General features: G+C 44.1%; 1 protein-coding gene across 9 annotated transcripts in view; it reads left to right on the top strand.

Annotated features, from left to right (window-relative positions):
- The window catches only part of PIKFYVE (phosphoinositide kinase, FYVE-type zinc finger containing), a 95,740-nt gene that overhangs the window by 566 nt on the left and 81,711 nt on the right, over positions 1–13,463 (top strand). For 7 of the 9 annotated variants that reach the window (XM_083471593.1, XM_083471591.1, XM_083471595.1 and 4 more), the window contains exons 2-4: positions 5,226–5,402; positions 6,542–6,723; positions 9,611–9,796. In XM_083471593.1, coding sequence (XP_083327719.1) covers positions 6,552–6,723; positions 9,611–9,796 — 358 coding nt within the window. In that variant the 5' untranslated portion in view covers positions 5,226–5,402; positions 6,542–6,551. Of the gene's footprint in view, positions 1–67; positions 231–5,225; positions 5,403–6,541; positions 6,724–9,610; positions 9,797–13,463 lie in introns of all 9 variants that reach the window. The other 2 variants (XM_083471588.1, XM_083471592.1) reach the window with 1 other exon arrangement.

Genomic DNA, 13,463 nt, shown 5'->3' with positions numbered 1-13,463 from the left:
ACACCAAACTATGGCTAGGAAAGGAAACGAATGAACCCAACGGCTTGTTTTTACTTGTTTTATGCAGCCTACATACGCAACTCGGGTGTGTAGGACGTGGTGTTCGAATTGTGGCACCTCTGCCTGGGTCCTCCGGAGGGGAAAGTTGCAGTGTGTGTGTGGTAGTGATGTACCTTGCTGCCTCGTGAAAATGAAGAAGGCAGGGGGCTGCCCGACACTCCTGCGTTAAGGTGAACAGGTGCAAAGGAAGAGAGGGCTGTGATAACCTTTGGGTATTGAGTAGTACCGGGAATGTTTGGTTATCGTGTGGGATCCTTCACCCTTGTAATGAGCTGCACCTGGCATTCCCCCTATTAAAGGTGCAGGAACACACTTTTGTCACGCTTTTTATACAGAAAGTGCTGTGAAAATGACTATCTTGTACCTCTGGTAGTATATAATTTATGGGTGGGGAACTGATGCTGAGAGATGACTTGTACAAGGTCACCTCGTAGGATGATTGGGAGAGGATCTGAGTCCGGATCCAACACTCGTTAACTTGACCGCAATGACTATAGCACATTTTGTAGTGCTTTCCATGGCAAGGGGGCACTCTGTTATAAAACTTGGGGTGGCCAGTATGAGAACTCCACCCTTTAAAGCTGAAAGTAGGGCAGCAATTTCAGGAAAACTCTTGCTCTGGTTAAAAAAGAAAAAAAAAGAGGAGTTGCTACTCATATATTTATATAGGTGCCATGGGTGCCAGCAGAAAATGGCTGGGCAGTAAGAAAAAGAGGTATTGGTACTTTCTACTGTTGAGTACTGTCACAAAAGAGCCCCAAGGTAGAATAATTGTTGGAACCTGTCTTCAAGAGAGCAGCTGGTCTTAAGATGGAAGCCTGGAATAGTTTGTGTAGAGAAGTGTAAAATATGCATGCAGTTTTTCTCCTTTGAAAAAATATATCCAAGTGACCCACTAGTAGGACAAAGTGTAGCAGGAAAGGAGGAAGTAGCTGTTGCTTGAATCAAAACCTGCTACAATCTTTGCTTTGTTGAGCTTGTAAAAAAAATATTCTCATGACTATATTAGACAACATCAATTGCTTGGACTAACGATGAATGGAATCTTTATTTTTAAGGTTGCTGAGAGTGTGGGGAAATATTAATTACCACCCTGTTGTGTTTGTGTGTGTGAGAGAGGTGGAGAGGACATTACTTTGGTATATGTGTTGGAAATCCCCTTCCATTTGGATCAACAGGATTTATCCAGTGAATGTCCTTAAATTTGCTAGGAATTGTTCTGTGTTACATCTTTATTTTTTGGTGAGTGTTTACCTCTGTGTTAAAGCCTAACATGCCAGCAATGATTAGCAACATGCGGGAATTTATTGGGAGGTACAGTATAGCGTACCCTTCGGTTTCTAGAGACAGATGTCAGCTGTCTCAAGTTAAGTATGTTGAATAGCTCTAAGCATCTAATAATCTAAGCGTCTAATAGATATTAATTAATATCTTGAAGTGGTCTTGAATTAAACTAAGAAGTAAATTAAAATCCAGACAAAAATGGAATCCCCTTCTCCCCTGGCTTGAGCAGCGCACATACTTTTTCATTCCTGGTAAAGCAGTTACTGCAGTTTAATTGAATGCATTTTTGAACTATTGACCAGAGCAACCATAAATCTCATTAATCTTTTCAGCTTTGATAAGCTATTGTTGAGAGTAATGAGAGATTTAACAGGGGTCCCTCTGCAATTTACTTAATTGTCATATAACTTCTTTATGATGACCTGCATTTGCTGAAACTGCCACATCTGCATAACAAGTAACTTCATGTGGCAAGCAAGAGGGTTGGAAGAGGAGGGTAGCTCTTAAATGTAGGACTAAATTAGTGTGTATAAAAATATGGGCTAGTGTTTAATACTTTGGCTTTTGATGCTTGGGATGTATATTTTTAAGACCCATTTTATTTCTGTGATTGTAAGTTGTTTTAAGCAGTTATTAATATTGCGTTTTAATTATTGTGTAACCTTCCTTGGTACCTTAAGGGGGAAGGGCAAGTAATTAATAATTAATAATTGCAAGGCTTTGTTGAGCTGACTTTTAAGAAGTGGCATTCAAATGATTATTTCTAGTGAGCGGGGTGAGACTGATGTAACTTCACACTATAAGAAAAATGGAGTTTCTGGCTCCTCCAAGATCTCACTTGTCCTGAAATCATTACATTGTGTAGTTTCCCTCCCATTCCCATGTCAGAAGGCAGTGATGTGGAGCAGGGCTGAGAGATGTTCAGCGTAATGCCGGCCCATGAGTTAAGCTCTTCTATTCATAACCTGTTGTAAAACTTATCACAAAGTTATGGTTTGGGGCTGCAGCTGTGTGCATCTTAAGACGGCAAAACTGACCCCAGTTTTGCATGGATAGCTTTGTTCCGTTTCTTTTCCTTAGAGTCTCTTGGGCAGGGCAGAATATTCCCATGCTACACTTAACTATTGGACGCAGGTGGCGCTGTGGTCTAAACCACTGAGCCTAGGGCTTGCCAATCAGAAGGTTGGTGGTTCGAATCCCCGCGACGGGGTGAGCTCCCGTTGCTTGGTCCCTGCTCCTGCCAACCTAGCAGTTTGAAAGCACGTGAAAGTGCAAGTAGATAAATAGGTACCACTCCGGCGGGAAGGTAAACGGCGTTTCCATGCGCTGCTCTGGTTCGCTAGAAGTGGCTTTGTCATGCTGGCCACATGACCTGGAAGCTGCGGACAAACGCCGGCTCCCTCGGCCAATAAAGCGAGATGAGCGCTGCAATCCCAGAGTCATCCGCGACTGGAATTAACAGTCAAGGGTCCCTTTACCTTTTTACACTTAGCTATGTTTTCCTGACCTATGCTAGCTGGCACATGAATTTCCGACCTTGCACTAGCAGTCCTGCGCTGCCTCGCTTGATGAAATTGTTCTGGGCCTGCTCTAGAATTATGGTGAAAGGAAGCTATACTGGTGTTTCGGGAAGAGATCACACAGCACAAAACAGTTCTAGAGTTTGCACGAGTTTGGTAGGACTCTGGTTCATCTGCAGTTTACTAATGCAGAAGTCACTTCTGACTAAGTGATCCAGTTTGCCCTGTCATCCTCTATCGGGGAAAACAACCAGCTTAAAACAGTAACTATGGAAATTGTGATGTAAATTGTGTTGGTGGTTGCTCCATATTTAGGTGTTTTGTTTTGTTTTCTGGATGGCTGTCTTGTCAGCTGAGCCTGATGGTGAGTTAAGCCATAGCTGTTCCCAATATGAATCTGCAATTGTATGGGAATATTCACTTGAATAGGAAAACAAATGAGGAATTTGTTGCAGCTGCCCCACCTGTCTTCCCCCAACCTGCACTTGTGTGCTCTTCTGTGCACTCACATCTTCTTCCAACCTCCTTCTGCCTGACCCTGCTTCTCTCTGCTTCTCTTTTCCTTCCCCCTTCCCTTTTCTGTGAGTGTCAGCAGCTGACAGAATGCTGTAAGGGCTGCTATCCTGTGAGCTGTTACACAGCCTGACCGCTTGGCGGTGAGGGCACTTGAAGGGATGAGGAACTGATCCTGCTCAACTTCCCCAATTCCTGAAGATAGAGGAAGGCAGGGGGAGGAAACTGGGATCAGAGTTCCCTGCTCTGGACGGCTGAGTGAGGACTTGTGCCTCTGTTCCATCCTCTGTTCCTGAGCACTCAAAGGAGCAGCACAACTTAACAGACAACTCGTGTGCTGGGTTTTTCTTGGGGGTGGGGCAGGCGTTAGAGGATCCCTTATCTTTGCCTAAAGAGAGCTTGAAACGTTACCATCTTATAGCTTGCAGAACTTCCCTTTTATGTGTGTATCCGAACTTTAGAGAGATTTATATAGGCTCTCTTAAGAGGATTATTTAGATTTATTTGAGGTACATACATGCTGCCTTTCAGGGGAAGCCGTCCACATATCTCTTGGTGCTTCTGGCCACTGCAAAGTATGTGGGTACTTTCAGTTGTTTCAGGAGGCTTTGAAGACCTGCCTGTTTCAGGTGGGCCTATGCATACGAGCGGCATTCTTGGCTGAGTTGCATGCTTGGTTTTTAGCTGTTTATTATACTGGATAATTAATTAATTAATTAATTGTGGAGGGGTTGCAGTAGTGTTTGTCTTCTGTATTATTGATAATTGTATTAGCACTTTTAGAATCATAGAATCATAGAGTTGGAAGAGACCACAAGGGCCATCGAGTCCAACCCCCTGCCAAGCAGGAAACACCATCAGAGCACTCCTGACATATGGTTGTCAAGCCTCTGCTTAAAGACCTCCAAAGTAGGAGACTCCACCACACTCCTTGGCAGCAAATTCCACTGTCAAACAGCTCTTACTGTCAGGAAGTTCTTCCTAATGTTTAGGTGGAATCTTCTTTCTTGTAGTTTGGATCCATTGCTCCGTGTCCGCTTCTCTGGAGCAGAAGAAAACAACCTTTCTCCCTCCTCTATGTGACATCCTTTTATATATTTGAACATGGCTATCGTATCACCCCTTAACCTCCTCTTCTCCAGGCTAAACATGCCCAGCTCCCTTAGCCGTTCCTCATAAGGCATCGTTTCCAGGCCTTTGACCATTTTGGTTGCCCTCCTCTGGACATGTTCCAGTTTGTCAGTGTCCTTCTTGAACTGTGGTGCCCAGAACTGGACACAGTACTCCAGGTGAGGTCTGACCAGAGCAGAATACAGTGGCACTATTACTTCCCTTGATCTAGATGCTATACTCTTATTGATGTATATATTTTAAAATGCCATGTTGAAAGAGTACCCAGAAAGGTAGCTCATAACTATTTCACCATAAGCAACTAAACTTCTATAATAAATAATTCCACCATTTGAGGCATAGTTAAGGAAAAGAACTCACACCATGTCCAAAATGGAGGGGGGGGGAGACCTTTTTTTGGAGCAAAAGATGTATGTATGTGCATGTGGGGAGCTGAACCCTTCCCAAGTTATACCTTAACTCCTCACAGTTTCCCCCAGGTGCTTTTTCCTTCAGCTGAGTTTTTGTACCCAAAGGAACTCACATGTGTGAAAAACATTGAAAGAGAGGACCTGGGGGGTGTTTTCTTCTGCATGCCTCCTTTGCTCTGAAACAGCGGTGAGCACCACCAACCTGTCAATCCCCTGACACCATACAATGTTGGGCTTGGACCAGGTAAACCAAACAGGAAGACTTGGGAGCACACTCTGACATATGCTCTGTATTCTTCCCTTCTAGCCATTGGTAGAATTCAGTGCTTTTGGAATTTGGTGCCCTTTTCTGTCTTCTGGGAAGAATCTTCCTTTGCCACTGCGGCTTGAAGTCACGATGGAGCTGTGAAGGAGGAAGGGAAAGAACTGAGAGTGCACTTGCAATGCACTCCTGAGTCTTCATTTGCAAGCCTCAGGTTTAAAGGTGAGTTGCATGGCATCACATGATATCAAGTGATAGACAGGTGTGCAGCCCCACCTTTCTGACAGTGGTGCACAGAGTGAAGGGGAGTTCTGGATCTGGCTGGCCGTTCCTGTAACAGGAGACTATAGCCTAAGGTAACTCAGATTGATAGATCAATCCTTGCTAACTTAAGCTACAGTTCTCTTTTGTCAGCAACTGGGCACTATGGTCTGAATTAATCAGGATCAGGCCTACTGCCACTGTGTCTAATTTGCGCCCAACTTGAAACACAAACTGGTTTCTCTGGACAGTTTTACTATGTTGTTCAAATAATGGACAAACTTCACTTCCTTATTGCTATGAGACAGAGTCTTACTTTTCTTCTGAATCATCTGGTTTTAGTACTTCCTCTAAAGTCATGAATGTGCTTTTTCAAAAGTGAATAATTGTTTAGCTACTCTGTTCCAATTTCGTCCCTATTTCTGAATTCACTTCTGACTGCATCATATTTGATGCCTGTTCTAAGCTGACTACCTGTTGCTGCTCCTAAACTGGATCTCGTTTGGAATTTACAGTGGTGCCTCGCAAGACAAAAAGAATCCGTTCCGCGAGTCTCTTCGTCTTGCGGTTTTTTCGTCTTGTGAAGCAAGCCCATTAGCGGCTTAGCGGCTTAGCGCTATTAGCGGCTTAGTGGGCTTAGCGGATCAGCTGATAAGCGACTTAGCGGCTTAGCGATCAGCTGATAAGCAGCTTAGCGGATCAGCTGTTAAACGGCTTAGCGGATCAGCTGTTAAGCGGCTTAGCGGCTTAGGATCAGCTGATTAGCGGCTTGGGAAAAAGGGGGGGGAGGGGAAAAAACCCACAGGAACTCGCAATACATTTTCGTCTTGTGAAGCAAGCCCATAGGAAATTCGTTTTGCGAAGCACCTCCAAAACGGAAAACCCTTTCGTCTAGCGAGTTTTCCGTCTTGCAAGGCATTCGTCTTGCGGGGCACCACTGTATAGCCCACCCTTCAGTGTTACCATACCAGGGACAATTTAAATAGTATAAAAGTCATCAGAATAAACTGTGAAAAGCAGAATTTTAAAGCAGCAGGACGGTAACATGCAGTGGCTTATGTTTCATAGGGGCATTACATGTGCATCTTCAATTTTCTTAGGATCCATGAAATGGCCACAGATGACAAAACATCTCCGACGCTGGACACTCTGAACGACCTGCCCTACTCTCCTGGCAGCCCGTCTCACCTTACGCACTTCAAACCTTTGACTCCTGACCAGGATGAACCGCCATTTAAATCTGCCTATAGTTCTTTCGTGAATCTCTTTCGTTTCAGTAGAGGTAAGTACTAACTTCCTTCCATGGCTGTACATTGATTGATTAATAGTTATGAGTGAAGACTTGCTGCCCAAAGTGGGAACAGCCTACTCAAAGCATGCAAAAACCACATGCCATTGGGCTCATTAACATGTACAGTGGTGCCTCGAAATTAATTCGTTCCACAAGTTTTGTCGTCTTGCGATTTTTTTCGTCTTGCGAAGCACGGTGTCGGGAAAGTTTTGGAAAAGCTTCAAAAATCACCAAAGTCTTTAAAAACCTCAAAAAAGGCCACCACACTGCGTTCTATGAGTTGCTCCTCGAAGTCAAGTCGCAACTGTATTAACGGTGTTAAGAAAAAGGAAACAAACTTGCAAGACGTTTCCGTCTTGCGAAGCAAGCCCATAGGGAAAATCGTCTTGCGAAGCAGCTCAAAAAACAAAGAACCCTTTCGTCTAGTGAGTTTTTTGTCTTGCGAGGCATTCGTCTTGCGAAGTACCACTGTAACACTAAACTAACTGGTTTATTGGAACAAGCCAACTTCACACTAGCCACAGTTCCTGGTTAGCATGTAACACGAAACTGTGGTTAGATGAAAATTGAGTGAAAGCTTCCAATCTCTTCACAGCAGCACCAGAGGAGGAGGGAGAGCCCAAGAGCTTGAGGCTTGCACACACAACCCTAGTATTAAGCGCAATGCAGTCATTTTAGTGCAATGTAACATGGACTGCACATTGTTGTTGTAACCAGCCTTGTGCAGATGCCCATTTGTGAAATGAGTGTGTTCTAGGATGGATTGATCTTGTGCCCATTGCCCCTGCCCTCTACCTCCAAGCATTCAAGCCAAAGTGGGTGACTTGTTTGCCAAGGTGGATAATTGTATCCAGTGTCTGGCTTTCACGTGCAGGTCTGGGTGCACAAATATAGGTCCCCATGTTACTGAGTTCTGGAACTCTGAGCACACCCCAAGACTGTGTTTGCTCTGAGCAATGGCTGTGTCATTGTGGTAGACCAACAAGAGCCCCTATGGTGGCAGATGACATTGATCCCAGGCACGAGGTTGTAATTGCCTAGTTGATCTCCACTCCCAGTGCCATATCTAATACAAACAATGCCTGTAACTGTGTCGTTAATCATCCATTGTGAGTTAATGGGTACCAGTCAGTCAGCATATCTTGCCTTGAGTCGAACAAGTGTCTGTTCTGCTATATTTCTGAAGAGGCTCACATGCGTCCTCTTTCAGGAGATAAATGAGTATGTCACTAAAGTGAGATCTGACAGTCAGGGGTGGCCCTGTGTCTTGCTTTAAGTCCTCAGGCAGAAGACATAACTCTTATGACTCTGGCTGATCTAGAAAAACTCATCAACTGTGTCTTTTGTTTAAAAAACTACACTCATGTGTAGCCAGGACCTTTGTGAAAAGGCCTTTTCAGATTCAAGTTGAGGTTCACCCATGAAGTATTCTATAATCAGGTCTATGTTGCACCCACAATTTGTTCAACTTTGGGGGATTTTCACCCAAAGGTACTCCACACTGCCTTTTTTTGCCTCCTCAGACGTCAGACCCCCCAGTGGTTGACTGTGGAGCTGGAGTCTCTGTTTAACTTTAGCTAGAGCTTCTCCTTGTCACCTCTTTCCTCATTCCCCTGATTTCTCAACCGTGTTGGTTATTTCACTCAGCCAGTGCCGTTCTAAAGAGAAAAGTTTTTTCTATTTCTAGACTGGAATAAGGAGATTCAATGGAACCCAAAATAAGATTAAAAGTGGAGTAACTTGAAGAAGTAGGTGAAGTAGCTCATCCTTTTTGAGAGTATTGGTGGATGAAAAGAATCATGGTTTGGGAAGGTAGCGGATGAACATCTCCTTTGGTTAAGAGACCTGGTCTCGCCTGACAACGCAAAAGGAATTCTCACTGTCCTAATTTTTTGTTTAATAAAGTGAGTCACAAGTTGTGCTTTTTCCTCCAAGTATGACCAGCCCCAGTCAACAGTAAGCTTCCAGGTTGTGATGGTAATTCTTGTAGGCATGAGAAACAAGTGACCAAAGAAGGAGGGCCTCCCAGACCAGAGGAACTGGGAGGTATTGAAGCCAAGAACTAGTTCCTCATTGCTTCGTAACTTGTGGGTTGCGATCCCCCAACACCTGAATTTATAGCTATAAGCTGCCTAGAATGCCATTGGCCTGGAACTTCCTGCTGGAAGGTCTGATGTGTCTTTGCACCCTCTGGAGGTTTAGCTCTGAAACTGGGGCTTGGTACTAGCAGTTATGAGAGGCAGGGTGCAGACCTCCTGCTCTTGCTAGATGCAGTTTGTAGTTCCATGATTCCTTTCCCCTGTTACTTAAAGTGATGGACGGTGGTAATTGTTGGGAGCAGAGTGAGGAGACTGTTTCCTTGGAACTGTCTTTGAAGAACCATAAATAAGGTTTGGTCCTGATTTCCTTCTCTCTTTTGCTAATAAGAGTTGTAGGTGAGCGCTGGCAGCCTAAGCACTGTTTGTGCTGTCAATATATAACAGGCTGCTGTCCTATGATAAGTTTTAAGAGGTAAGCCCAGTGGGACTTATTTCGGGAGGTGGGGAATGCAGAAGATTGGGCTGCTAAAGAGTTCTTTCTTTAGATCTAAGTCTTTCACTATGACTCAGTGTGGGAACTGTGGTTCTAGAGAGATTTATGAGAAATCTGGTAAACACTGGTATACTAGAGAAGAGGCTGTAAAATAACGACATTTCTGCTTTGCATATATTTTGTACACACACCTATTCACTAGGTGGGACGATCTTTCCCAGGTTCATAAGTCATGGCTTATGTGTGAACAAACGCTAGTGTCTGATTTATTTGAGAATAATATAAAAAGGTAGTTTTCCAGTTCACATATCTCCACATTGATTAGACTAACACTTCCTCTTTCTAGACGATGGTCGTCTTGCTTCCTCCGTGGAGAGAGCAGAGGCAGGACAGGGTGATCAACAGACGCTGAATGCAAGTTGGTCAAGTCCGCAACATACTTTGAGGTCGCAGTCGCTAAGGTCGTCACCTGTACCTTACAAAAAAACCCAGCCCTCTGGGGAGTTGCAGAGAAGATCTTCAGCATCTTTAGGTAAGAGATCAGAGTTTGAAAAGAGGTGGTCTGTTCTTTATGGGGCTTTGACATTTTCCCAGCCCCATTCAGCTCAAGAGATGCTTCCAAGGAATCTTCTAACACAGTTCTTGCTTTAAAAAACTACACACTCCTAGATTTGGCAATGTGAAAACTCAGTTTTTCTGTGTGTGTGTTTGGGTGGTTTTTTAAAAAATTCATCTAAGCAAGAAGGAAAACCTACATGTGTTTCCTGCTGCTTTTTTTTGTTACCCTACGTGGGATTTCTAATGTATACATTTATGGAATTTCTAATGCTGTCTTTTTTGTTGGGAATGTGGAAAACAGGAGGGAAGTACGTATGTGAGAGCAGATGGACGGATGTCTGTCCATGGTGACTTGCTTACCTTTGTGCCCACTGAAAAGTCCTACTTTCCAGACCTCTTTTCCATTCTTGGTGCAAAGCCAGAAGAACACATGAAGACTTGCATTTCCCCACCTTATTATGTTTCGAAGCAATGAAAACATGGTTTTTAAAAAAGATAACTTCCAATGATCTGCAGAGTGGGGGATGGTGCAAATTGAGTCTGGGGCCATGAACCCTTAAAAGCGTTAGCAAATGATACGTAAATCGCTGGCTCCTATGCGCGGTCCTGAAGACCTGATGTGGGCATGCAGATTCGCCATTCCTTGTTGCTGCCTCCAGTAGATGTGAACAAAACCCTGGTGTACAAGATTCAGCTGGCATTCCAAGGTCGCATAACAGGGCTGTGACCTAAGTAGATTAGATTTCAACTGTGCCCAAGTCTAAAAGTCCAAACAGTTATTTGAAATGAAATGCCCTCTGTTCTGTTAGGAATCATTTTCAGGGAGAGACTTGAGAGCTGAGGCAAAACTACCGGTACATGTTACACTGTGACAGGTTTGTGATTAACGCTCTCACTTCTGTTGAATCAGAACGTCCCACAGGAGTAGGGTAATGCGTGCTCATTTGTTTGGGGCAATCGCATGGGGCCATTTAACCCTGGCCTTACGCCATTTCCTGTTATACAATGCCCCCCCCCCTAAGTTGCTCTTTGCTTTGGAAAGAGGAATACAAGCACCTTTCCCCTCCTGCAAAGCAAATATCCCCTGGGAGAGCATTTACATTGGGGGAAATGGTCGATGTGGGACAGGGTTAAATCCTGCTTTCCTGATCCTAATAGCAATGGGAAGCCGGTTAACTCAGTACAAAAAATATCAGGCCATTAGTTTTTGTTTAACTTAGCCACAGAAAGCTGGAGTTGTTAGCTTTTCCAGCATTTCAGATCATCAGGCCTAGACTTATAACTAACTGCTGAAAAATATTGAAGAGCAGAATCAGGCTGTGCTTCTCTTGTGACAGATAGCCTCCAGGGGGCGCTCATGTCAATTGGATGCGCTGGTTTCTTTTCCTTGTCTCCAAAAGCGTTTACAGAGATCAACATTAGCCTGTCTTGGATAAAAAGTGCTTAACCCCAGTAGGAAATAATGAAGAAGATCATTCTGCATACATAGACCAGGTTTCTCTGATTCCAGAACAGAGAAAGCAATAAGGAGGAAGTTATTTTAAGCCTACTGAGACTTCGCATACAAGATGCATTTGCATGGGCTACAGCTACTTTGGCAGACTTTAGATGTTCAAGTGCAAGGAGCAAGGAGCACAAGAAACGCTTAACACTATTCTTATTCTCAAAGGGGCAGCAAGGGCCAAGATTCTGAGGGCACTCCTACCTTGATTTCAGCAAGGCATTTGACAAGGTGCCCCATGATATTCTTGTAAAGAAGCTGGTAAAATGCGGTCTTGACTATGCTACCACTCAGTGGATTTGTAACTGGCTGACTGACCAAATCCAAAGGGTGCTCATCAATGGTTCCTCTTCATCCTGGAGAAGAGTGACTAGTGGGGTGCCACAGGGTTCTGTCTTGGGCCCAGTCTTATTCAACATCTTTATCAACGACTTGGATGATGGACTCAAGGGCATCCTGATCATATTTGCAGATGACACCAAACTGGGAGGGGTGGCTAACACCCCAGAGGACAGGATCACACTTCAAAACGACCTTGACAGATTAGAGAACTGGGCCAAAACAAACAAGATGAATTTTAACAGGGAGAAATGTAAAGTATTGCACTTGGGCAAAAAAAATGAGAGGCACAAATACAAGATGGGTGACACCTGGCTTGAGAGCAGTACATGTGAAAAGGATCTAGGAGTCTTGGTTGACCACAAACTTGACATGAGCCAACAGTGTGGCGCGGCAGCTAAAAAAGCCAATGCAATTCTGGGCTGCATCAATAGGAGTATAGCATCTAGATCAAGGGAAGTAATAGTGCCACTGTATTCTGCTCTGGTCAGACCTCACCTGGAGTACTGTGTCTAGTTCTGGGCACCACAATTCAAGAAGGACACTGACAAACTGGAACGTGTCCAGAGGAGGACAACCAAAATGGTCAAAGGCCTGGAAACGATGCCATATGAGGAACGGCTAAGGGAGCTGGGCATGTTTAGCCTGGAGAAGAGGAGGTTAAGGGGTGATATGATAGCCATGTTCAAATATATAAAAGGATGTCACATAGAGGAGGGAGAAAGGTTGTTTTCTGCTTCTCCAGAGAAGCGGACACGGAGCAATGGATCCAAACTACAAGAAAGAAGATTCCACCTAAACATTAGGAAGAACTTCCTGACAGTAAGAGCTGTTTGACAGTGGAATTTGCTGCCAAGGAGTGTGGTGGAGTCTCCTTTTTTGGAGGTCTTTAAGCAGAGGCTTGACAACCATATGTCAGGAGTGCTCTGATGGTGTTTCCTGCTTGGCAGGGGGTTGGACTCGATGACCCTTGTGGTCTCTTCCAACTCTATGATTCTATGATTCAATTCTATGATTCTATCCATCTACGTTGCTAGAGGGCCAGGTGACTCCAATGGCTAGGAGTGCCTTTTGCCAGCTTTGGTTGGCAAGACGGCTGCGACTGTTTCTGGATCAGAAAATCCAGACCATTGTTCTCTATTTGCTGGCACCCTCCAGAATGGATTGCAATGCTGTCCTCGTGGCTGACCTGGAAGGTGCAGCTAGTAGAAAATGCAGCATCTCAACTGCTCCCTTGGGCAGACTATCACTGTCATAGTAGGTCACCGCTGAGAAAATTGCACTGGCTGCCAGTTAGCTTCTAAATAACATTCATGTTGCACATATTGGTATACAAAGTCCCATACAATTGGAGACCAGAAAACACGTAATGGATAGGCCACAGATAGTGGTGGAGTTTTCTAGAAATCTTTCTGTCAAGCTTATGCAGGCAGTTTCCCCCTCTTAATTACTGTCTCAATCCTTAATTTCTATGAGATGGAAGTTGTCCCCTTTCCCCCCTGTTTCACTAAAAACGTGAGCGATTGCTATGTTACCGTTCACATAAATTATACACATACTTCAGAATTTCTAAAGTAAACAGCACATATTATAGTGTATGTAACTGTATAAAAAACAGATGTATTAATATAAAACTTCACTGTGAGAATAGCACAGCATGCGGCTTGACTCTCTTATATCTATAATACGGAGTGGGTGTATTTTGAATATAATTTTAATATAATTAGTTGGGCTTTTAAAACCCCCCCGATGATGCACGAGTGGCTTAGACACAAGCAGGCGCTTGATACAAGGGGAAGTC

This window comes from Podarcis liolepis, assembly GCF_965112155.1.
Source record: "Podarcis liolepis genome assembly, chromosome: 1".
Lineage (NCBI taxonomy): Eukaryota > Metazoa > Chordata > Lepidosauria > Squamata > Lacertidae > Podarcis > Podarcis liolepis.
The sequence above is the reverse complement of the archived record's forward strand: the minus strand, read 5'-3'. Positions and strand labels throughout refer to the sequence as shown.